Raw genomic sequence first — 26806 nt, forward strand, 5'->3', positions numbered from 1 at the left:
TATATATATATATATATTGTGTTCAATGTAAAGAAAAGTTCTATTTTTTACCCAGACATTTGAAAATATTACAGTTTAAAGCTGTAATTGCTATACCGTGAAACTGTGATATTTTCGTACCATCAGAATCTTACACCAGCCCATGCCTACCAGGCAGTACTATTTTTTGCATATTTTTAAATTACCATAATAACAGTAATGACACCTTCATGCCAATGTACTCATTAGAGAACTAATCCATAAATATTGTCATTTATTCCTTCTCAACGTTCTAAGTAATACTTTATTTTACTGGTCGCATAGTTATTTAAATTTCAAAAAAACAAAATGATTTAATTGAAAGGAAAAACTGTAATTTGGATCTAATTGTAAGGAATATTGAGAAGTTGAGTTGATACACTTGAATTTATTAAGTCCAAAGTGTTGTAAAGCCAGCAGGCTTTTAGCCAGTGCACAGCAGGTCAGTTAAAGAGGCACGTGTCTATGAATAATAAATTAATAGTAAATTCTATTAACTTAAGTATAATTGGAGCAGTTCATTCAACAACATTCCCCTGAAAATAAACAACTACTTATAACTCCAACACAACAACCAACAACATAAATCTACAAGAACTGCTTGTACAGTGCTTTATAGAAAAGCACCAGTACTACTACAAAATTCAGATCTACATCTTTTCAGGTCCGTCTTTGAGAATGTATTGGAAGTAGGGCTGAATGATTTTTTATAAAGAATTTAATCGATTTTTTTCTTTTTTTCCCCACCAATATTGCAATTGTGATTTAATATGCGAATATTTTTTAAGATGTTTGTCTTCTGTATTATTCAACAAAGACAAGCAACACATCATTGTATACTATGAACAACACAAGATTAGAAAGATAGACTGACAGAAAGACAGACAAACTGTTTATCTGCCATTAAAATTAAATTAAACTGACTTTCATATTACCAGATTTAATTCTGTAATATCCAATGGTTGATTGCATATTACAGTAATGCTTTCATGTTTTAGTAATGTTGTGCTTATTGTCCTTTTCACAGTTATCTCTAAGATGCACGTAAGTCCCTCTGTTAACAGTTTCCAGTTGACTGGGACAGAAGACAACCTTGGTAATGTTGCTACATATTTACCTCAGGAATCAACATCATTTAGACACCGCTAAAGGTTACTTAGTATGTGTTATTGTAATTGGTCCTCTACGACTGCAGAGAGGCCCGCTACGCCACATTCATTCGTATCAATTTACCAGTCTCCCTACCGTGTGTTTGTGGTGTGGGTGTGGGTGTGTGGGTGTCACGTGTGGGTGTCACCTAAATCATTAATGAGTACTACCCAGTCTTCAGCTGTGGAAGAGAAATGCTCTCAGCAGGTAGTTATTTGAGATATTCTTTTTTCATTTTCAAGAAGCCACTTATCAACAGCTCCAAATTCAGTGTCATCCATCTGTAAAGTAGGCTAACGCACATTGTATTGTGGGGAGCCCTCTGATTGGCTGTTGTGGCTGCACAGAGAACAAACTGTCTTTCACCAGTATATGATGAAGAGAAACCATCACCACATTCCACTTTCTTCTCAGTCTTTATGCTACTTGTAACTCACTATACCTGTTGACCTTTTTACTGCTCAGTCCTACGTGGGAGTGTATTTGACAAAACATGGCGTCTTAGTTAACACATTTTCACATACCTGTGTTTGAATACAAGCTGCTTTAGTGCAATGCTTTATCTTTCATTTGGTATTCAGGGGATTTCAGTCTAATCAAAGGAGCTTTGAAAATAATGGTGAACCACTGGGGTACATTGGGTTGGGGGCATGTGTTGTAAAAACTCCCTCCGATGAGGTTCCTCCATATTCATGCTCTTTCAGTTGCACAATTCATCTCTTTTGAGAATTAAGTGTTTCATTTTTATCAAACCAAGATGGTTGTATGTCTGAGACTAAAATTGCTGCTCGTGAGCCTTAACATACATTTTACAGTACTTATGATCGCCATCAGGAAACCTAAAGGCCTCTTTGGCCTACCAAAGTTCCACTCAAGAATACCCATCTAAACAAACATTATTAAAGTAGGGGAGATACTGTAGTAGTAGTAGTGGTGTCAGAAGTACTGCCCTCAAAGCAGATCTTTATTAATGGGCCAGGTCCCCCACTTCACAAAAGACATTTTCTTGAACAACTTTTGGCATTGATCCATGCAGATAGTTTTTATGATTTATATTTTTATGATAAGATATCTGTGACATTTCTGACACAACCCCAGAGTTTTATTACTTTTATTAATTATTACTCTATAATTACATTTGAAAAACTCAACAGTAATGTGTTTCACAGTGAGGTTTGTAGGAAGGAAACACACCCACTCAGAAACATTTACTGTACTATTCCCTATATCCATGTTGATACACAGTAGTGTGGAAGAGCGAGGTCATGCACCATTATGGACAAGCCAGTAGACAAACGCATGCAATGGATGTCTTTCCTCAGCTCTTTTAGTAACTGTGGAAGGCAATAGCTGTTCAATTGTTTAAGATGTAGATTTATTTATTTTTATTTTATACATATGGTTCTTTATTACTTTAATCTCCTAGGCCCTTCAGGGGAATTTCCACATTGTGTGGGCTGTTCAAGGTCTTTTACAGCTTGTGTCATGGCTCCTTTTGATGTTATGAAGAAATATCCAAACAAGAAAGACATGTTTTCCTTGGTGAAGGCAACAAGAGTTACATCCTGAAGCGTGTGTAATTTTTCAAGGTTTTCCGGAATGATGCACAAATACTCAAAAGGAATACATGTCATGGCTTCCTTTTTTAAAAGAGGGCTTCAACAATTTAGCATTGCCTTTTCCTGAATTTTGAGACATGTAATAGACTTCTTGAAAAAAGGTCACAACTAATGCTGCAGTAGTTTGTCTTAACGGATGGAACCTGTGGGGATGAAGCCATTCTTCTCTACTTCCAGTGTTGATTTGGCATGCGCACCGTCACTGCGTCCAGGTCTTAGCTGCACCCAAGACAATTGTGATTGGTTTAAAGAAATGCAAAAAAGTCATGACATGTATTTGTTTTGAGTATTTGTACATCATTCCGGAAAACCTTGTAAAATTGTGGACGCTCCAGTATTTAATTCTTCTTGCCTCAAATTCAGGAAAGGGAAATGCTAAATTGTTGAAGCCCTCCTTTAAAAAAGGAAGCCAAAGCGTTTGACGTATCCAGCCAGAGCATGCCTGGCAATGTGGGCTTGTGCAGAGGCTCACTATACATCAACATTTATTCACTGTTATGGAGCAAATGCTGGCTTTGACATTCCTCTGATCATCACTGCCTGGTGAATGTCTTATGTATTATGAACACCAAATGCCTCCCTGTTTGTAACAAAGGATTTGTAGCCAAAGATGAAAAGCCCTGATGACAACTGGGTTGTTTTGGGCAAAGTTTTCTACAGACCAGACAACACTGTCAATTTTCATAGACTGCAATACTCTAACTAATAAACTAATATTGAAGTGGAAAAAATTGGTCAGCTTTCCCACCAAGAAAGAAGAAAAAATTAGCTGTGAGTCAAATCATTGGCTGTAAGTGGCCTACTCTGTGACCTACACCTTTCATGGTTTCTCGTTGTTTTCTTAATAAAAAGGGAGGCTCTTTGAGTTTCTGAAATAAAGGTACGATTTGATACTTTGGATCATGTGAACAGATGTTCTCTAACTAGTTATTTCCTTTCTGCCTATCCTCTTTCTCTCTCTGTACTATTTTCTCAGTTCCTGAGTTGGTCGTGTCCAGACTGAACTGAGTTCTCGTCTAGTATGGTTGCAATGGAGACTGCTTTTTAGAGACTTCAGCTGTGAAAGTTCACCATTAACACATTTCTGTTCATCAAGTTTCTTCAAGGTACAGAGCATTGTTTTTTATTTTTATTTAAAATAATACAAAGGTCTTGAACTGTATTGTGATGAGAATTTTTAAGCCAGCGTTGATTGTTCTATTTAAGGAATATTTATGTACCTTTAAAAAAAAAAAAAAAAAAAAAAAATTATTCCAGTATTTGATACGTAAAAGATTAAAGCTAGTAATCTTTGTCACATTTTAAAAGCCTTAGGGTATTGGTGAAATTCTACACGCATACTGTGAATGCTCCCATTCCTGTTATTGACAATGTTTTAATGTTGTTTTTTTTATCATTGATTATTAACGTTGAGTCCTATTCATGTTTTCTTTTTTTGGCTCTTTCTGCAGCATCAAATGTATTTGTGAAACTCTCATCACTTCAGTCAGTGGGCATTATGCTGACCATAATCTAAACCCATCAGCAACCCACCCCTACCTTTTTCCATCCATCTTCCCTCCCCACACCCTTTCCCATCTCCATCATGACCAGTCTGAAGCGTTCTCAGACAGAGCGCTCGGTTGGGGGCTCAGTTCCGGCTTCTGATGAGTTTTATACCCGCCGCCTGCGATTGCCCAATGGAGGGGCACCACCACCCCGCAGTGAGAGCGCCCATATCTCCTCTTCCTCGACCACTGGCACCAACCCCGGCGTTCCCAAGATGGGGGTTCGTGCCCGTGTGGCGGATTGGCCCCCAAGGAAAGATGGGGGAGGAGGGGGGGTTTGGCATATCACTGTGGAAACGGACTCCCCTAGCTCTACAAACACCACTAGCTCTTCAGGATCAGGAAGTGGAGATAGAGAAAGGCTTGGAGGAGGAGGAGGGGGAGGTGGTGGAGGAGGAGGAGGAGGAGGAGGAGGAGGAGGAGGAGGAGTTGTAGGTGGTGGTGGTGGAGGAGGAGGAGTTGGTGGTGGCAGTGGAGGAGGAGGGGTGTCAGCCGTCACAGCCCACAGCAATCTGTCAGCCAAGCTGGGCCACTTGATAAGCCCACAGGACTCATCCATGCTGCGCAACATCCACAACACACTAAAGAGCAAGATGCATGGCAAGGGAAAGGACAATCGCTTCCTGTCACCGGATGGCTATCTGGGCTCACCTCGCAAAGGCATGAGGCGCATCCGTCAACGCAGTAACAGTGATATAACTATCAGTGAGCTGGACGTGGATGGTAATGAGGGCTGGTCATTCTCTGGGTGGACACCCATGCACCGGGAGTATGGCAGCACCTCATCCATAGATAAACATGGTGTGTCAGGAGAGAGCTTCTTTGATATGCTCAAGGGGTACCAGTCCTCTGAGGCCCCTGATCAGCGAAGCCCAGCGCCAGAGAAGCTCACAGAGCTACTTACCGTGGCCCCAACAAAACAGACTGCCCTTGACTTGCCAGATGGACCATTAGGTCCAGCCAGAGGTAGTCCTGCCAGCCGACTGAAGGAAAGAGAGAAGCACTTGAAGAGGAGGTCAAAGTCAGAGACAGGGGGAGAGTCAATATTCCGTAAACTGCGCAGTGTGAAGGTGGAGGGTGACTCATCGAGGGCTGGCTCAGATGCTGAAGACGGAGGGAAAGGGGATGAGAGTGGCCCACCTCCCAAACCCTGGGCATGTCAAAAAGGCTTTGCTCATTTTGATGTCCAGTCTCTACTCTTTGACCTCAATGAGGTAATCCATAGTCGGCAGTCTGGGTCCAAACGCAAGAACACCACTACCGGTGCCTCGGCTGCTGCTGCGGCCTCTGCTTCGGCCACATCCTCCCTCTCCTCCAATCAGAGTGGAGTTTACGGGTCACCCTGTGGTTCACAAGAGGAGCTGAGCAAGGAGGGAGGGACCAGCCCTGTCTTGGACCCTGGTGATGACAAGAGTAATGACCTGGTGCTCAGCTGCCCTTGTTTCAGGAATGAGATTGGTGGAGAGAGAGAGAGGAACATCTCTCCACCTAAACAGGTAAGTTTTTGTGCAAGAATATATGATGATAACATTTTTATAAAACATGTATCTAAATATGAACATATGCACTCATTTTTAAAGAGATGACTATCTAGGCTCTTCCATTTTAAGTCTAAAACTTCAATACAAGTCTTTCTGGCCATTATGAGACCACCAAAATTGAAGACAACCTAGAAAATCATTACTGAATGTTAAAAATGCACTAAAGATTAAATGTACATTAATAATATAGTTGTCAGCTTACTTGCCCTTGTCTTCCATCCCTCAGCAGGGCAGCATAGGTAGTGGTGGTAACTCAAGCAATTCTTCTGGAAGTACAGAGGAAGGACCTTTGGATGCCATCCTCACTACTCATTTTACTAACGCTGGTGTGGCTGTGTTGGAGGCTGCCAAGGATGGGCCAAGCCAACATGCTGACAGGTCCAAACGTTACATTATGGAACATGTTGACCTCGGCACCTATTACTACCGAAAGTACTTCTACCTCAGAGGTGAGCAAACTAGGATGGTCTGGGCTAGATTAATAGTTCTTGGTTATGGATAGCGGTTTCTACTTGTCTGGATTGTTAATTGTCCCAATGCTATTGACTGTATACTGTATATTATTGATGATCTTAAAAAAATATACCCAGAATTGGCAAAGAAAATGGCATTTTCTGCTAACAGCCAAGCATTAATCTGTTTTGATAATTGACACAATATTTCATACAAATGCAAATGTGTACTGCATTTTATGGGATGCCGTTTTCACATCATGAAATAAATTAATGAGGAAATAAAAAAAAAAAAATTGTAAATATTCACATTAAAAATAAATACATTTATTAAAATATTTTACTTTTAATTATTTCAACGCAGTTTTATTTCATAAATCCACTTTATTTATATCAAGAGACTTTTATTTCTTAAATCCACATTTATTTATTTCCGTGGACTTTTATTTCCTAATGCCACATTTATTTATTGACCTATTATATGCAAATCAGGGGGCATGGCTATCTCTACCATTCAGAACAGAATGCGGCGTTCTGTACCCAGTGCACCCAGTCACTTATTCTGGGACAACTAGACCACCAACTACTACAGACCTGGGCCCACTGCGGGTTGACACAACATTAGCTGAGGCATTGTTAAGAGAGCTAGCAGGCAAACAGACGCTCTAATTCACATTAAACTGAACCCCAGGATTTACCCCAGTTATACCCCAGAATATAGGTGACTTTGGGCTGGGTACAGAGCACCGCAAGCTGCCGGTCGTTTTGCTCCGTCACGTCAGTGCTAGTTGGTGGTTCAGTTACCCCGGAATATGTGACTGGGTGCTGGGTAAAGAGCCCCGCGAGCTGCCGGTCCACGGCTCTGTTCTGAATGTGAGAGATAGCCATGCCCCCCTGATTACATATAAGAACTAGAAAATAAATGGAGAGGGAAATAAATAAATAAATGTGGCATTAATAAATAATAGTTTATGAAAATAAATGTGGATTTATGAAAGAAAGTCGCTTGAAATAAAACAACGTAGACTCATGCAATAAAAGTACCATGAAACAAGTAAAACCTTTTGTTTAAATGTCTATTTAACTAACTGATTCATTTTTATATGAATATTTTTTTAGACTTTAGAACAATAGAGTTGAGCTTTAAAATGGGCGAAATGGTAAAGTCTTCCTTTAACTTTCCAAGTTCTCTTCCTTTCTGTTTTTTTTTTTTTTTTTTTTTTTTCTTCACATCATCCTTTTCTATACATCCCTGCCTAAAATCCCTTTCATACTCACTCCTAGAACACTGGAACTACCTGGGGGTAGATGAGAACCTGGGCCCAGTGGCAGTGAGTTTGAGGAGAGAGAAGTTGGATGAACACAAGGAGCATGGCCAGCAATACAACTTCAGGGTCATCTTCAGAACGAGTGAGGTACATTAAAAAGGGCCACCTGGATCTGTTAAACTTTGTATACTGATAAACAGTAAATATATATTGTGTTTTTTATTAGCTTGGTTATTTTGTTATTGTTCTTATTATACTATTGTCTTTGATTGATCTGTCCATTCAGGATATACTGTATTTGTAGCTGTTCCCTCTGGAGCCATGAATGTTAATGTTCACAGATGTGTCAATATTTAGTACACTCTTTACTGAGTGATGTTACTGAGAAGCTCTTATGAGTTGTGTAGGAGTAATATAGTATCAGCGCACAGCCTTTCTTACTGAAAAACACGGTTCGAGGAAGACATTAAAAAAGCTTTATTTCAAGATTGTCAGATATGGCTTAAGACCTTAGATGCCACCGCCTCCATTCCTTAACTCCACCTCAAATTATTGCATGTTTGATGTAATTTGAAATGCATTTTCCCAATTGTTTATTCAAAATGCTCAATCTGTATTTTACAGTGAGTGGAGATTTTGTGTGAATTCCCTCCAGGCTTTGCTACCAGCCCCTCCTATAGACACAGTAGAGCCAGAGATCCATGTCCCATTCTCTGTGCTGAACGCCCACCTACCATCTTTGTCAGCCTTTATCTGTGAAGGACTGAGCTGTGCCATCTCACAGCTAAACGAGACTAAAATAGCTCCAACGGTATTTGCGTAGAGAAGTGAAAGCATTGCTCTCGTATTGAAGAGCACCGTGAGTAATAGCCCTTCCAATCTCTTGGGATGACGCACAACCTACCGTGCTGTGTTTTCCTCTTATTTTCTTCCCTTCTCTCGACTCCCTCTCTAATTGCTATTTTCAGAACAGGGAACTGGGCAGGTATAGATATATATATGTGTGTGTGTCTGTGTGGGATGTAGTGGGTTGCCCTGATGTTGAAGAGATGGGACCAGTGACCACTGATGACAGCTTTGGTCCTCTTTTCAGTTAGAGTACTTCTCTTTAGCTTGTTTAAACCCAAGGGTGTTGGCACTAACCTTGAGCCTACCGAACACTGAAGACACATAACATAAAAGTGATTCTTAAGAGCCATGGGACCACTACGGATACCCAGCTGTGTTTATTTGTTCATAATGGATATTCAGGTCCTGGTCCTTCTACAGTCCTCATGATTTATTCATGGAGGTCTTCCTCAAGTTTGTTTTAGCCTTGATCCTAAGAGTCTTCATAGCTTCCTGAACCACACAGTTCTCCATACTTTGTTATCCCTGCACTAGCAGAGAACATGGTTTGGCAGAATCAATTTCTAGCCTGGAGTTTGTAGAAAAAAGACTGATTTATTTTAAACGATTTTGAGCCCATGATACATTGATGGCCATGATTATCTTTAAAACGAAGCCCTCTTATGCTATAAATTAATTTAATTACACAGGCCTCCTTGCAGTTTTCCAAACATAATATTAAAAATCTACTAGTTGTTACCAATACAACCAAAAGTACACGCTACTCGATGTCAAAGTCGATACCACTACAAAAGAACAATAATACTTTACACTTACTTTCGTTGTTTAAACATTTGAACATCATAAAAAACAGCAATAGTGATAACAGTAACATACAAAAGTGAATACAATATAGTTTCACCAAATAGATATAATAAATATTGAAATAACCGTTGAACATTTAAAAAACACAACAATAGTGGCACATAGCCTTCAAAATATGAATGGAAAAAAACTATTGCAAAATACACTAATTACAAAATCACACATAATTTAACAAAAATATCAACTTTTACCACTGTACTCTCCTGTTAGACCTCCTTCTCTGCCTGATACTGGAAAATAAAGGCAGAGAGAGATATTTTAGTTATTTAAAAGGCTGACAATTACTAAACAAGTGGAGGCTACAGATGCTAAGGTGCATTCATAAACACACACACACACGCGCACAAATCTTTAACAAATAATTGGCTGTTGCAAACATTACATGGAGTGTAATGTTAGCTGGTTTCACGGAAACGATGCCAGCTGCCTCAAACAAACATTTAGAGACTGTGTTTCAGGATAAGGATTAGAAGTTTTACAGTTTGTATATGATGTTAATATGATATAGATACAAATATTATATACAAATAGTTGCATTAAAGGTCAAAAATTAAGGTTTTCCCTCTTTTTGTATGAAATGAACAATGGCATCGTTTGCACACCGGCTTCAGAGTATCAATTACTTGTCCATCATCATCTGCCTCCAGTGTGAAGTATTTCCATATTTGACTAAACTTGTCGTTATCTTCTGTAGTTTTTCCTGTGTGCTTGTAGGCGTTCTTTTTCTTTACCATTTGTGGACCAACTTAAACACTTATGCATATTTACTGCCTCTATCAGATCCGGAAGAATTGCAACCTTGGTACATACCTATGCTGCTGCAGAAAGACAAGTACCATTGGTACAGAAGTATCGGTTCTTGTGACTTCCCTAGTTCTACTGATGGCTGGACAGCTAGTTTTGATTTTGTTGACAACTGTAGGGGGATTTTGACACCAGCACATTGTGCAGAGCAGAAAGGGAAGGGCCAAGCTAAAAGGTTCACAACCGCTAGAACAATTATCTAAGCAGCAAATCAACTAATTCTGTTATTGTGACCAAGCATTTGCAATGCTCCAGAGTAATATGCACTGAAGATAAAATCCCCCTGGGAAGTGTTTCAAAATGTTCAACGCATTGTATCACTATTGGTGATAAGAGAAAGTGTTTTACACTGATCATTGAAGAAGAAAAAAATAAGAAATGACTGTGGCATTGTTGTGATTTGGACCACTCCTGTAATCTTATCTCCAACAGCACAAGTTTTTAGCAGTATGTCACAATGTTTTCACCCAAAGAGACAATGTAAATGTAAATGTGCTGTATTTATATAGCGCTTTTCCAGTCTTAACAACTGCTCAAAGCGCTTTTACATCTACAGGAAACATTCACCATTCACACACATTCATACACTGTGGCCAGGGCTGCCGTACAAGGTGCCACCTGCTCATCAGATAAACACTCACACTCCGATGCGCAGCACCGGGGGCAACTCGGGGTTCAGTGTCTTGCCCAAGGACACTTCGACAATGACTGCAGGGGCGGGGATCGAACCACCAACCTTCCGATTGGAAGGAAACCGCTCTACCACTGAGCCACAGCCGCCCCACAAACAGACAGACAACCCCAGACAACTGTAGACCAAGACATGACATGTCACCAAATGTATGATTTAGTCAACAGAGTGGTACAAATGTCAAATTACAGTATAGTATGTATTATTATTATTATTATTATTTGCACTTAGAAGTAATTTCCACAGTTTCAATGCCAATGAAACAAACTCAAGCAATCAGCGGTTGTCCTGACTCTTGCATGTCCTATTTTCTTTCTTTCTTCCTCTGGTTGTCCTGTCTCCAGCTGAATACCCTGAGGGGCTCCATCCTGGAAGATGCAGTACCTTCCACATCTAAGCATGGTCTAGCTCGAGGCTTGCCCCTCAAAGAGGTGCTGGAGTACCTGGTGCCTGAGCTCAACGCACACTGCCTACGCCTGGCACTCAACACACCTAAGGTCACTGAGCAGCTAATGAAGCTGGATGAGCAGGGGGTAAGAATACAGACTAAAGAATAAAGACACATGTTTCCGAGACATTATCCTTTTGTGTTTTAGGAATCCTTTTATGTGTGGGTGTTACATTTTTCCAAGAGGGAGTTCTCATTGTGGAACAGTATAATTTATTATTAGTTTTATTTTGTATTTACGCTTAATTTATCTGTTCACTACCACAGGCTATTATGTGTAATTTAAGTAGAGAAACTCCCTCACATATCAGCCCACATGCACAAACACACACCTCAACCTAAAAAAGGGAGAAAAACACATAACAAGCCCTTTTGATTCTCATGCTCCCTAATGCAATCATCAAAAGCTGAACCTCTGAAAATGTCAACATGATTTCTCTGGGAAAATGGCACTGCGATCACTGCAGTACAACTCAAGGTGGTTATTCTTGAAATGCCAACATGAGTTCCCCCTAAAATGTCAACATGGTTACTCTGACATGATTTCTAAACAGCAATATATACGTGTATCTCCCCTTTTCACTGCAACAACCTTGGTTTTCTCACCATAGTTAAGTTTCCAGCGGAAGGTGGGGGTGATGTACTGCATGGCAGGCCAGAGCAGCGAGGAGGAGATGTACAACAATGAATCGGCTGGTCCTGCGCTGGAGGAGTTCCTTCATCTACTGGGGGAGAGGGTTAGACTCAAAGGCTTCACCAAGTACCGGGCCCAGCTGGACACCAAGAGTATGTACATGCATAGAAATTACAAGTTGATGATGTTAGTAATGCCTGATCTACAGCAGCAAACTCCTCATTGATTATCTAGGAGTCTTGTGTTTATGAATAAAGCCTCAAATGTTTGAAACGCTTTTGAGACTTCTGCTCCTCCATTCTGGCCTTAAGTCTCAGTCTTCTTTAATCCCTTTCACATATTTTCACTGATTATTCAGTTTCCTCTGTATGCACTGCCTTAAAAACAAATGTTCCTTTAATTTCAGACAGATGGCCGCTGGTGTCAGATTATTATATTGGTGACACTGATCCACTGTGTGTGCTCCTCTTCTCTCCTTTGCCCTACCACCTTTGCATTTGCTGAAGTTTATATATTTAACTCCATACCTTTCTTATGTGAAAACTTGTGGTGTCTTCCCTTGTAATGCTCGGTCAGACAAAAACACCAAGTCACATTTTGCACGACATGTAATACAACCTTCAGCAGCCTCTAGTAAATTAAATACAGCCATGCAAAGCACTCCCAATAGAAGGAGTGTAATGAATTGAGGTAATCTAGCTAGGTTAAGTATGGCCCTTTAAACACCTTGTGACTGTTTTGTTCTCTGAACAGAGCACATCAATAGACTGTGGAGGTGGTTGTTAACATGCAGTGGCTCTCTTTAGGGCCAGAACCTGTTAAGAGCTCAGGGAACACAGGGCCATCTTATCCGCGTTTGCAGCAGAAGGTGATGGGGAACATACTGATAATGTTTGGTTATACTTGTTCATTCATTTGGTTATACAATTCATTATATGGGAGTTTATAATTGGAATGTTTCAGAGAGATTCAGATAGATATATTTTAAAGAGTTTTTCAGTATATCCTTGTTCCTGGACATGTTATAAACACTTCTCCATGAATGACTACATGGTCTTATAGTTTCAAAATACAATTTTACAAAGTGAAGATTTAATATTGAAGTTTTGCCCATGTGATGCCACTGTCTTAAAATTATTGTAAACTGGCAATATTTGAATATTCTTACTTAGTATTCTTACATGGTAAATATAAATGCTTTTTCTATATCTAAGTGTGGACCCAGAAACCGACCCTGCATGAAGAGAGGGGCCTAAGATTGGAAAAATATTGTAGTTTTTAACTGTTTTCCAAAGCATGAGAAATTCACATGTATTTGCATTCCCCTCAGCTGACTCGACGGGCACCCACTCCATGTACACCACTTACAAAGACTATGAGATCATGTTTCATGTGTCTACCATGCTGCCATACACACCCAACAATAAGCAACAGGTAGGTTATTTAAAGTTCTCACTGACCCAACACACTGAAGTCTTTGTCTATTCAAATGTTTTGCATTGTTTTTCTGTATTTTTGTTTTTGTAATTTAATAGAAATCAGTAATTTAACGTAAGTTGCTCCTGCTGTCTTTGTTTTTTCAGTTACTCCGGAAGCGTCACATTGGGAATGATATTGTCACAATCGTGTTCCAGGAACCTGGTGCGCTCCCCTTCACCCCCAAAAATATTCGCTCACACTTCCAGCACGTCTTTGTTGTTGTGCGTGCTCACAACCCATGTTCCGACAACAGCTCCTACAGGTGAGATTCACTTTTCACTTTCATCAAAAGTGTAAATGTGACTTTTCTTAATGAATCATTTCCTATCCCTGCTGAAACCATAATGCTCTTACTTGTTGCTTCAAATGGTTGTACTTTTGTTTTTTCCTTTTCAGTTCCACCACTACATCATAGAGTAGGCTGTGGGTGTTGAGAGCGCTCTCTACCACTCACAATTTATTACCACATTGTCAGAGAGGTATATTAGGAAATATAGTGTGCCAGCCCCAACTCAATTTTTTTAAAGAAATAATGAACTTTCCGCCTGTTCAGCTGTGAAGGACATTTCATTCTCATTGTTTATTCCTGTTTCTGTCTTATCTAGTTTCCTGTCAATCTCTCTTAACTTGCTCTCTATGACTCCTCTCTCTCCCACTAATGGCTGTTTTAATTGCTATCTGAGCACATTGTGTGAGGTCTTAATTGTCTCCTGTTAGGCTACTTTGTGACTGAGATGCACACACACATACCCACACACACACACAAGCAAAGTGCTGAGCAATAGAGTGAAGTTTGAGAAAATACTGTTTACACATGCCTTCTGTGACCACAAATGTGAATGGAGTTTTTTTAAGTGAAAACTAATTTCACACACACTCCATAGAGGTAAAACATCAGGGTTCAGAAGTAAATTTCTGATTCATACTCACCACAGGGAATTTAACTATGAGTCATGACGTGTTAAGGAACGATGACCTAAATGCTTTGAAGTTTTTATATGTATTTTAGTGGACATTCACATACACACAGGGCAGGGAAACGTGCAAACATCTTGTATTTAGTATGGCTCTGCCTTCTGGAGCCATGGTTGACAAATTTTTTTAAACCCCGGCCTCTCTTCAAAGAATTCTTTTTGTCATGGCACCCCAAGCCACCCAACCCCCAATATAACATGCATATATACACACTGATGCTTATCAGTTTCAACAATTTCAGATTTAACATTTATATTTGTTACATTCTTATTATATAATGCACCTCTTAAATAATGAAATACAAATTGCTGCAGTCCAAATGTGTTTTTATATGAGGTCTTGCAAATGTATCCAAAAATATCACAGCCCCACTGCTACTGTATGTTTACCAAGAATTGTTTTTTTCCCTTAAAGAAATAAATTGTCATTGTAAATAAACACTAAACACATATTGCATATGCTTAGTAAAGTAGATGCCATCATGGTTCTTTTTTTCACATAGATGTATCATCAAAGTTATGAAACTTTTACTAGTCCAGACAAACGGCCATCACATACTATAAGACAATGGTGACCTTGAACGTGACTCCCAGTGAACATGTGTTATATGTTGTAAAAAATGACTCATTTCCTTACACAGGTGGATTTAAGTCTGATTACCGGGATTCATTTTTAATGATAATTTCATGTGACGTCTTTGAGGTACACATTACTCATCTCCGTGCAGTGTTGTGACATTGACCAAAAATAAACTAGTGCTGTCAATTAAAATATTTAATCCCAATTAATTGCATTATTTTCATAGTTAACTCGCAATTAATCACACATTTTTATCTATTCTAAATGTCCCTTAATTTCATTTTGTACCAATATTTTGTTTTTCTCATTTAAGGCTCTTATACACATGGAAAAGTGGTATTTCAGACTGGACGTGCTGCGATGATCGCTCAGTTCACAACAAAAACACACAGATCACTTTGGTCTTGTCAATGGAACATTTGGCAACTTTTAAAAAGTAAACTTTCCATCCAGAATCTTATTGGCATCTATTTCATTGTCTCTCGCTCACCATCCACTCAAAACGTAAGGTTACTACTCTTTGGCCGGATCGCAAGCCCAAACAAGTGTGTGCAACGTGCCTGTTGTTTTGTTTCTGGTCTAGCTAGATCCGGTGTGGTGTTGTAGTTTTTCTAACATTACTAGTTGTTGCAACAGCATGTGAAAGAAACTACAAAGTTTGCTAGGCCAAAAAGAATGTTAATCTCGCAATAAAAAAATGGATTTGCGTTAATGCCGTTAAAAATGCGTTTAACTGACAGCACTAATAATAATAATCATTTGCATCCTAAATGACCAGGTTGTGTGGTTAGAATATACATTATATATTTTCCTGAAGACAGCATTGCATGTGCCCTAGCCTGAAAAGCCACCACACACACCTTGTTTCTGGTTTGAGGACTAGTTGTCACAACTATAACACAAGGTATAGTAGACAAAAACATGTTATATGTACCTACCATCCACACACATACATACTTCTTAGCCACTCACTCCAATAGGTTTTGACATGTTTTTTTTTCTTCTCGTCTTGCCTCTGTGGGCAACTGGTCGTGGATACTGGAAAAGCAGATCTGCCCACACACTGGATATTTATAAGACCACAAATCACTGAAACCACAGGAATGTGATCTTTCATTTCTGCTACCAAACCTCCTGTCACGAGGATCACACAGCAGCAGCACAGCCCAGCAATCCCCATTACTGTACATTCTCATTTTCACTACCTCTTTGGCTTCCTCCTCACCCTCGTTTCTCATTCAATCTCTTTTTTTGTGTTTATTTTTTTGTCATTCCATTTTTTTTTACCTCTCTTTGTCTTGTTCTCTGGCTTTTAAACCTCTCTTTCTCTCTGTGTCTCTCTATCACTTCTCTCTGTCCTGCATGAGTCACAGGTCTATGATTGACTGACTCACAGGTGTTTGAGATCAGCAAGTGCTTTTAGAGCTCCAGAGTAATGTATTGAGTGATGTTGTGGTGATGGAGAAGAATAAGAATAAAAGGTCACATTTTATTTTAACAATTTGTTCAGCCTGCTTATAACCACTTCAGCTGCTCTTCTATGAAATACTCTGTGTGATTCATTTGTCATCTACTGAAAAGCAGGCTGATATTGCCTTGGGACTATGTGGCTTAATTTGTGCTTTGTGTAATCTGTCAGTTTAAAAATTTAAGATTTGATGTGCTAATACCATGCAAGGTGAAAGCTAGTTAAGAGGACAATTCTGGGTTAATTTTACATATTCTATACCTTGATTTAGTATTATAACCAATTTAACAGTCTTGCAGCCAGGGATGGTTTTCATGCCCTCCCAGACCTCCTTCAGGCTGTTCTCCTGCAGCTTCTGCTCTACCATATTTCTGTATTCCTCTTTTGCCTCTTTCATCTTGACCTTAAGTTCCCCCTGTATGTGCTTCAGCTTTGCCTGGCCCCCCATCTTTAAACGCCACCTTCTTTTTATTGAGGAGGTCCTTGATATCACTGGCGATCCACAGTTTATTTGGAAAGCAACGTACAGTTCTTGTGGGAACTACAATGTCAATACAGAAATTCAGGTTGTCAGTAGTATGATGATATGATTCCTGCAGTACATAGGTAGGATGCAGTGTGTTTTTGGAGCTTTTGCAGCTGGAAATGAGGAATGAGAATGAATGGAATGAGAGCGGCAAGAGTGAACCCAAACAGTAAAGTTGTGAGACAACAAACCAAAACAAAGAGATGAATGCACACATTAACTTGGTTTCAGACCAAAAAAAGCAATCCAGCGGTTTTCTGCAGTGTTGGGAGTGCTACTCAAATGGCCCATTTGAGTGATGTCCTGTTGTGTTCTTTAACCCCCATATAGCACCAGTAGTTACTGTTTTCCGTCATATTGTTTACACTGATGTGTCCGACCGAAATAGAGAATGGAAAGAAACGAGGGAGACAGATTTGTTATTTGGCCAGCATTCAGCTTGAGTTTGGTGTTTTAAAACTTTCTTGTACGTTAGAGGCAGTGATGTTTCCTGTACAGGATTCTTAGCCTGTAAATCCAGACTGAAATCTAAAAGATTAAGGGTCTGGCATTCAGTAATGAAAGTTGCCCATCTCGAGGGGCGGTACCAAGCATGCAGTTGACAATCTCATTGCACGCAATTGGATACCACTACAACCAATCATAACAACACAGGGGGTGACCTATCCAGGACCCCATACGCTTAGCTACCAGCAGAGCTAACTGGTAAATTAAACTGTCGTCATCTGTTCAGCTCGCCTCTGGCCCACCTATATCAGCTAAATCAATGTGATTGGTGCACCTTGGCTACAAGCGTATATATAATGAGAAGCATTACTCAATGCCAGAGTAACTCGCTGAGCAAATTCGAATTGTGCTCTCACGAGAACTCTGGGTAGTTGGTGCAGGATTCTCACACCGCCTCAAAACCGACTGACGGTTTGACAAGTGTGATCGCAGGTTAAATGATTGGCCAGCGTGACGTGGGGTTGTTTCTCCAAAAGTGGAGCCTGTCTCCACTTTTTGCCACATGCCGCTGCATTTTCTTTGTCTCCCCCCTGCGGCAACCCCCACCATAGCCTAAAGGCCCTCAATCAAAATGAATGGAAAGACCTACATTTTCGCCGCATCCCTCTGACGCCCGACGCAGGCTATGTGAATACTAACTTAAGCTCCTTAGGGCTGAGGATAACTGCAAAATCTAGGGGGCTCATAACTAAAAGCTACTTCTTTCACACACACCTTGTGATCCATTGTTAATATAAAATGTTGATCACAGCCACTTCAACTATAACATAGACCGCTTTAACTAGAAAGTAGAACATTCAAGTACATTTGAAAAACTGGGCTGGCTTACTCAATCAATGAAATCAATTATTGAGGAATTTCAAACCGGGTTTTGCTGTCTGTGGGAGCGAGAGCTCCATTTGGAATAAAAAAATGTTGTACTTTATACATTTATTACATATATAAAAAAAACTACACAACACACTTAAATATGGGAAAATTCAAAAAGAATAATAAGGGCTCTTTAAATATTTTATGAAGGTAGAAATAAGGGTAAGAAGGTTTATAATAATAATGCACTAGTAGTTCTGTTAAAACCAACACAAATGCCTATAATAGCTGCAGGGAGGTTTGTCAGTGTGTTTGTATGACCCTCCACTTACACACGTGTATATACACATCGCTTTCTTCCCTTAATCTTGTTTATTTCAATGATTTCAGTACATATGCCATGTAACATTTTGACATACTACTGTAGCACCTACTAAGGTAATTCCCAGCAACACTTTACCATGAAAGTCTGTGCATTCACTCTCTGAGGCAATTTCAACCAGAATAAAATAGTTTCCTCTCTATCTTCTGTCTGTCACAAACAAGGAAAGGTGAAAAATGAGGTCGACAATTTGACGTTTAGTTTAATTGAACACGACACGTCTCCAGGACAGGGTGTCTCTGAGGTATGCTTAGAAATATGTGGGTGACATTTAGATTTTAGTTGCTTATTAGACAAAGCGATTAATCCTGGTGGCAACATTTGTGCTAATGCAAGTCAGCAGGGAGGCGTGTGAGATGAAGTCCCCGACTGCCGAAGCTGCTCTAGTCAGCTGGTAATTATCACCTGAGAGAGGATCTGGGATTGAGCTCATTTGGTCATGGAGAGGTTGAGACCAGGACAGGTGTCCTATATTAAACTTGGACTTTTTGTGGGTCATAAAAAGCCATTTCAGGGCACTGCTAACCTATTTTTTGTCAGCTACTTTAGACTGAGACATTCAACAGATCAAGTTGTAAATCAGTTTGTCTCACATAACCGAAAGAACCATTTTTCCAGCAAGCAATAATTCCCATATGCTTTCACAGACTCCCACACAGTCCTCCTGTCTCAACCACATTTTCCTTTTCCCTCATTCTGGGTTTTCTGGAGCTTTGGGTTGGAGATTTGGAACAGTACACTCCCCTCAACTCGCCTTCCTCTCAAAGGCTGCGCAGCTGAGTTCCTGACATACCAGATGTGGCAAACGGCCTCAGATGGCCATTCCAGGACTTAATTAAAGGAAAAAGAGATTTGGATAAGAGAGGTGGAAAGCAGGGAAAACCGGGAGGTATAGGACCTAGACAAGAAGTGCATAATGCAGTAAAGGACACGGCAAATGTACATAGCCTCAACACAATAGAAAATCTGTAAATACTTATTATGGACAGCATTTAGACTAAGATTGAGGTAGACAGCAGATAATACGGAAACCAAAAATTATCATATTTGCAAGAGAAGAAAGATGGGGACTGGAACTAGATCTGTTGCCCTTTCCACTTTCACATTATGTTTTTGTATTTGTCTTGGCAGATACAGTATACCAGTTAAGAGTTGGTCCTTTATGTTCCCATACTTGAGTGATAAAACAGGCAACACGAGGCTTTAATTGCTTTAGATCAAGCAAATTTTGTTGCAGAATCTACCAGCATTCATTTATGTTTTGCTATAAATCTTAAAGACATAATTACTTGCTTGGATGATATTTGACATTCTTACAGTTTGCTAAAATACTACTAGTAAGCTGCAGATCTATGATGTTGAAACAAAATACCAACCCTAATTTGGCCAAATTGTTGGTCACTACTACAACAACTGATTTGTTAACCATCACTTTTTTCTCATCTCCCATTTCACAACTTTCTCCTCTTGCCTACTCTATTCTTCCTGGTCTGCTTCTTTCCTGCAGTGTTGCTGTCACCCGTTCCAAAGACGTGCCCTCTTTTGGCCCTCCTATTCCAGAAGGTGTGGCTTTTCCCAAGTCCTCTGTGTTCCGGGACTTCCTGCTGGCCAAGGTTATCAATGCAGAAAATGCTGCCCACAAGTCAAACAAGTTCCGTGCCATGGCCACCCGAACACGCCAGGAGTACCTGCGCGACCTGGCTGAACGCCACACCACCAGCACACCCATCGACCCCTCTGGGAAGTTTCCTTTCATCTCACTGGCCCACAAGAAAAAAGAGAAGAGCAAACCATATGAAGGGGCAGAGCTGCGCAGCCTGGGGGCCGTGACCTGGCTGGTCCACGTTGAGGATCACGGGACCGGAGGGGAACTGGAGGCCCTCCTTTCTATCTCCAATGACTTTCTCATCCTGTTGGACCAGGAAGCCAAAGCCGTGGTGTTTAACTGTGCTACTAAAGACGTGATTGGCTGGACGCTGGGCAGCCCTGCATCTTTGCGGATTTTCTACGAGCGAGGAGAAAGTGTGTCGCTGAGGAGTATCAGTAATAATACTGAGGATTTTAAAGAGGTGGTCAAACGTCTAGAGGTTAGAAGACACACGCACCGTTACATGACATATGTGATAGAACTAATTAGTATTTATTATTAATGCATGCATAATGTATTTTGTAAGTTTCAACAATATACGTTTTTGGTCCCGTTAACCAAGTGGTTGGCACTACTTGCACTGCAAAATGAAACCAGACTCAATGTTGGTAAACTGAGTAAGACAAAGGAATGGCTGAGGTCACAAGCATTTATTCTTGTGAACAGACACGTGCTCACAAACCAAACTAAAATGCTATTGACTGCCATTGAGGATTTACCTAGCCCACTCACGGTCTTCTACTATTTACTTTCGGCTATCAGTCTGACAGAATGACAACATGTTTGTGTTTACATGCCAAAGCTGCTGTCTCATCTTATTCGGGGAGTTTCAGAAACACCTCTGGACAACATACTCCTAATGGCTCATACACCTACACATACAGTAAAGTGGTGATAGCTCTTCCTTAGCTGTTTCCATGGAAACTGGTTGAAAAAAAAGGTGTTTTCTTATGCAATCATCAGTGCTTTAGAATACATTCATTTCCCCAGCCTTTCCCCACCTTCAGTCTGTGTGGATGCATGTCCGTGCACATGCGATGGTATTTCATCATGGTTTTGTGTAACCTGGATTGAGTTCACCATCTTTGATTTGGAAACATGCATACAAACATATTGAAACACACATCGTTTTGTTGCTCACTTTCATGTTGGATTTTATGCATCTTGCATTAATCTTCAATCATTTGGACTACCTCGCTCCCAGAAAGAGTAAGGGAAGTGGCCTTGGGTGTGTGTCTCTCTCTCTCTCTCTCTCTCTCTCTCTCTCTCTCTCTCTCTCTCTCTCTCTCTCTCTCTCTCTCTCTCTCTCTCTCTCTCTCTCTCTCTCTCTCTCCCTGTCCCCTCTGCACACTCTTTTTTTTCCCTCTTGTTTGCTCGTTTCCTTTTTTCTTGTACTTTCTTCCTGTCCCAACCGCACAATCAGAAACATCAGAGCATCATAACAATTCTTATCAGGGTGCCAGTCTTGAGTTTCATTTCCATTTATCTTTCACTGAGTTGGAGTGTCTATAGCATTTTGCTAACTCCCTGATTAGACAAATAAATGCAAGGTGCCCTAAGGCCGCTGGGGGCGTTCCTAGAGGGAAGAAGAGAAGGATTGTGACCGACCACAAGGGAAAGGATTGTCTTTACCAGATTATCATCTGTCATTATTGGTTGCCCTTTTGCAGTTTGGCGGGTGCTCCCAGCCATTTCTCATTAAAAATGTAACTATTTTTAACTTTTCTACCTCATTACCTCACTTAAATAAGCACCACCGCTACACAGCGCACCCCACCCGTCCTGGATGCTAAGAGTCACATCTTTCCATGAAATAAACAGAGTTCAAAAGTGTCTCTCCTAAGCAACACATCTCTGTGTGAACACAACTTCAAGCTCTCATTTCTGTCACTTGTCGTGCGTGTGTGTGCATGCGTGTCTGCATTCATGGTCATGCATGTCTAAGTGATCACGTAAGTTGTTTAAAAGAAATCTCTTCAATTTTAAGGTGGAAGCATATATTCATATGCACTGAACACGCGACCTACACATTTTAAGACTTGTTATTCCAGTATTTTATTAAAAGTTTTCCCAAACTGATTCTATTCTACACATGAAAATAATGTTCGGTGGATTTGTAAATTTGTCTGAGGGTGTGGAAGCTATAAGTTTGCGATCCTTTTCCCACAATGTCCCCTTTTTCTATTTCCTTGTTTCACCTCACCTCTTTTCTTTTCTCTCCTTTGATAATTTATGCCAGTTCATCTTCCATCTGTACTTTGTGCATCTCTCTGCCCTCCCTATGTCCAGTTCCTGACGAAGGGCTGCGAAACATCAGAGATGACACTTCGTCGAAATGGCTTGGGTCAGCTGGGCTTCCACGTCAACTATGAAGGCATCGTGGCTGAGGTATCTGTCTGCACAGAACCCAAATGTTCTTCTGAAAATGTACTCTGAAATGTACATCTATTGCATTGCAGTAGAACATGTTTGTACTGAAGATCTGAACCTTACTCTACTGGTTAATGTGATGATCTGCGCTTGTATTTGTTTCGGTTTTTATTGGATTAGTTCTTATTTAGCTGTAGCTTTAAATTATTCACCGATAATAATTTATTTCACAGTGCAGGGAGGGAAAGTTGCTTTGTTGCTGTCTATTGCTACACAATTTGTGGAACAGTAATCAGTATTACAGAATGTTACATATTTTACTATTTAAAGCTTTAGTGCGTAAGCTTTTGATATAATTGAATGTCCATTACATTGAAGCAATTCCCAAAGTTGCTACAAAAATCCACACAACTATCTCTGTATTTCTCAATATTGCTATGTTTAGAAGATTGTCGCGGAGCAGAAGTTCAAGTGAAGATAGAACAAGGCATTATAGGGAAAACAGCATTGCTCTCCCTCATTTTAGACATTGTGATTTGTTATTTGATGCATTATCTCATATCAGATGTGCTGTATTGTTTCAAAATGTCTAAATAAATGAAATTAAAAGCCAGGTTGTAATAAATATCACACCTGTCATTCGAAATTACATAATAGGAAAACAAATGGTGATTTATTTATTTATAATGCAGAAAACTACTTTTAAACATACATGATGGCATATGTGGACACTTTGACCATCTTGGATATTAAGGTGTCACTACTAGAGCTCCAATGCAATTAAACTCTGTTACTAATAGGTGGAGCCATATGGTTACGCCTGGCAGGCAGGACTGCGGCAAGGAAGTCGATTGGTAGAAATCTGCAAAGTTGCTGTAGCATCACTGACCCATGAGCAGATGATTGACCTCCTGCGGACCTCAGTGACCGTGCGTGTTGTTATCATCCCGCCACATGATGACGCCACTCCGCGCAGGTAAGTGGGGATGGGAGTGGAACCATAATTCTTTCCCCTTTTATTTATTATATCATACAGTTATCCGGAGAAACAATTAACAGAATTGCTGTCATACCATCAATTTACTGGAAAGTCACATTACTTAAAGAGAACAAATAAAATACTAAATAGCACCCAGCCAATAATCAAATACACACACACACACACACACACACACACACACACACACACACACACACACACACACACACACACACACAGCTTTTTTAATTTGTGTCATTGGATATTTAAAAAGTCACACATTCTAAATCTTATTTCAGACCTTTACAAATCCCTGCTTAGAAGAAAGAAATGCTAAATGTACCCACACTGACACACACAACACTCTTTCTTCTCATACAAAATGTCTTTCCTCTTTTTCTACAGAGGCTGTTCAGAGCTCTATCGGATGCCTGTGTCAGAATACAAGGGGGGCAGCAGCAGTGATAGTGGCTCCTTCGAATACAAGTTCCCCTTCCGCAGCAACAACAACAAGTGGCAGAGGACCTCCAGCAGCCCTCAGCAGTCACTGACTGCCTCGCCACAGCCTCACACGCCCAACCGGGCCATCAGTTTGGGTAGCTCAGTGGGGAAGACCCTGTCAGCTGAGAGGTTGGAGAGGGGCGCAGCCATCCCTCGCAGTGTCAGTAGTGATGGTCGGCCCCTGGACACCAAGAGGTTAGAGCCCCTTGGCTTTTTAGACATTGATTATAAGAATCTAAAATTTATCATTGCAAATTCTGCAAGTTAGTGTATCAACAAAACACACAAATGAAAGCCATTGGGTATGTAGCTAATTTTTAAACCAAAGCTTTAATCTATTCATGTTATTTTCGTGGGAACTGTGGCCATGAATCAGCAATCAATGGAATTTCCTCTGAAGGAAAAACTTAGAACATTTTGCTCCTACAATGCTTTGCTGTGTTTATTTCACCTTCCTTTAGTTCCTCTATTTCCACGTGCTTGTAAATCCTTAACGTGCGTGTGTATGTTTGAATGTTCGTATTCCAGGATGTCTCCGGGCAGTGAGAGCTATAGCCTGGCCTCCTCCTTGGCACTGGGGCGTTCCCCTCACAATCGCAGCTCTCCCAGCAACCTGTCCTGTTCCAGTGACGCCTCCGGAAGCTCTGCTCACTGGAGACAGAAGTCCATGCCTGAGCAGTAAGGAAGCAACAAATTCTCTGACTATTACAAAAGCATTCATTGCTGCCTTGTGTTACTTCTTCATTTTTCATTTTCTACATCTAATTATAAATGATATTTAAAGAATTATTATTCACATGTTTCATTCATGATTGTATGGTCATGAGCTGGTATTATTGTGTTACAAAGAGCATTACTCAGTTTTACTTCTTAAGAAAGCATTCTAGATTACCATCACTGATACTATTTCTACTGGAGTCCTTGTTTTACACTAAGGAAGCTGATTTATTGAGTTACACAATTGCAACCGTGTAGGAAAAGTGAAGTGATAATATTTTTTATGTTTATATTATAATGCTCTTGACAGAACATATTTTTTATACTTCCACTCACTACAGCCTGCGGTCAAATGTATTGTCTTACAAACGCTGTTCTTCTGTCAGATCTAGCGCTGCATTTTTAATCAGTGGTAACACACTTTAAGCTAATAGAAAAGCTGCATGAAGAAATCCAAATATTCTGATTTGTGTGCTCTTTTACCAGGTTTGCAGGCAGCCGCCACTCTCCAATGTCTGGGGAGAGACGAGAGGTGGTTGGAGAGGGCGGGTCCAGTGGAAAGTCCACTCCCAATTGGTCGAGAATGGAGGAAGGCGGAGGAGCCGAACGAGGCTCAACAGGTACTTATATATATTGTGGAGAAATGGAGTAAATACAGTAAACCTTTATCAGAGAAGAAGGTGCAGCGTCTTAACATTCAAGGTAGACTCTGATATTTTCATCAATGTAAATGTTTTTTTACTCATCACGGTTTTCTAAACATCAGTCTGTGGATGTGTGCGTATGGATGTGTTTTTATATGTGACGACACTTGACAGGAAAATAAATCATCCATATTTATCCTTTTTACTAAATCCTTTGAAATGACAGATATCCACTCCGGAAGATTGTGTGTATGTTGTTTATGTGTGCCTCCTTATCTGCAGCTAGTGACAGTTTTTTGGAGCTGATATACCAACTCTGACAGCATCCACAATCCTCTTCCTCTACCTCCTCCTCTTCCTCTGCTTCTTCTGCAGGCTGTGAATATTGCCTTCACAGAGCAGGGCTTAATTTCTCTGCAAGCAGACAAAAAGGTGGAAAGATAATGAGACAAACAGAAGAGGGAAATAAATAATACATGGGGAAATGAGACCAAACAATGATCTCAATTAAAGTATATGGCTTTTCCTTTGGCACTTTATTCTATATGGTTTAGTAAAGAGAAAGAGAAAGGGGAGACATTCCTTACTTTCCTGTCAACACAGTTGGCCATGCTTCCTTTGTGTGCCTTTCCTTCCCTCACTTCCTCCCTCCCGTCTGTTCCTCATTCTCCACCGCCATTTATGTTTGCCTCTCATTCATCTTTTTATTCTCTTGTACATTGGTTTTCATTTTATTTAGGAGTATTCTCCCATGCACTGTTTTTGGAGAGTTTCCTTCTTTTTCCCCAGCTTGGTCTCTGAAAGCCACAAAAACTGCATGCCACTCTGATTCCCAGCAGGATGTTGCTTTGGTTGGTTGTTGACCAGCCTACTTTCAGCCATGTCCTCAACCTGTTCCTGACCGCCACAATCAGAGAGAAATGCTCTGGTCTTTCATTTTGTGGTTGTTAATGGCACTTATGTCTTTATTGGGCAGGGTGGAACAATGCCGGCTGGGCCAGTTCAAACTGTGTGAGCCTTACACAGTCTGCTTTGATGTCTCTGTGGTTAAGAGTTCTGTCGTTTCCTCTTCCTTAACATTTTTACCCTCTTGACCAGAGTCTTCAGCAACGATGATGTGGCCGTGCTCTGTACAGAAATAACACAAGTCATGCAAAGGGCAGAAAACTCACTTTTGCTCTCTCAATTCATGTCACAAGCAAACAAGACATTAACTTAGCCCTTAAAGTAGCCTATACATTGTTTTGCGTTAGAGTAATTATTGCATTAAGTGTTCCTGTTGCATCTATTTAACACACCATTTGCTCCATTTTCTTTTGACGTCCTGTGGCGGGTTT

The 26806-nt window shown here is 40.3% G+C and overlaps 1 protein-coding gene across 4 annotated transcripts in view; it reads left to right on the plus strand.

The window, feature by feature from the left end:
• The window catches only part of sipa1l1 (signal-induced proliferation-associated 1 like 1), a 78405-nt gene that overhangs the window by 41075 nt on the left and 10524 nt on the right, over positions 1–26806 (plus strand). For 3 of the 4 annotated variants that reach the window (XM_034900086.1, XM_034900087.1, XM_034900088.1), the window contains 14 exons: positions 3763–3892; positions 4238–5829; positions 6101–6323; positions 7611–7741; positions 11147–11335; positions 11862–12036; positions 13215–13318; positions 13468–13625; positions 20118–20697; positions 22548–22646; positions 23429–23604; positions 24013–24303; positions 24637–24786; positions 25312–25445. In XM_034900086.1, coding sequence (XP_034755977.1) covers positions 4372–5829; positions 6101–6323; positions 7611–7741; positions 11147–11335; positions 11862–12036; positions 13215–13318; positions 13468–13625; positions 20118–20697; positions 22548–22646; positions 23429–23604; positions 24013–24303; positions 24637–24786; positions 25312–25445 — 3868 coding nt within the window. In that variant the 5' untranslated portion in view covers positions 3763–3892; positions 4238–4371. The remainder of the gene's footprint in view (positions 1–3762; positions 3893–4237; positions 5830–6100; positions 6324–7610; positions 7742–11146; positions 11336–11861; positions 12037–13214; positions 13319–13467; positions 13626–20117; positions 20698–22547; positions 22647–23428; positions 23605–24012; positions 24304–24636; positions 24787–25311; positions 25446–26806) is intronic. The other variant, XM_034900089.1, reaches the window with a different exon arrangement.

The sequence above is a fragment of the Etheostoma cragini genome, chromosome 18 (genome assembly GCF_013103735.1).
Source record: "Etheostoma cragini isolate CJK2018 chromosome 18, CSU_Ecrag_1.0, whole genome shotgun sequence".
Classification (NCBI taxonomy): domain Eukaryota; kingdom Metazoa; phylum Chordata; class Actinopteri; order Perciformes; family Percidae; genus Etheostoma; species Etheostoma cragini.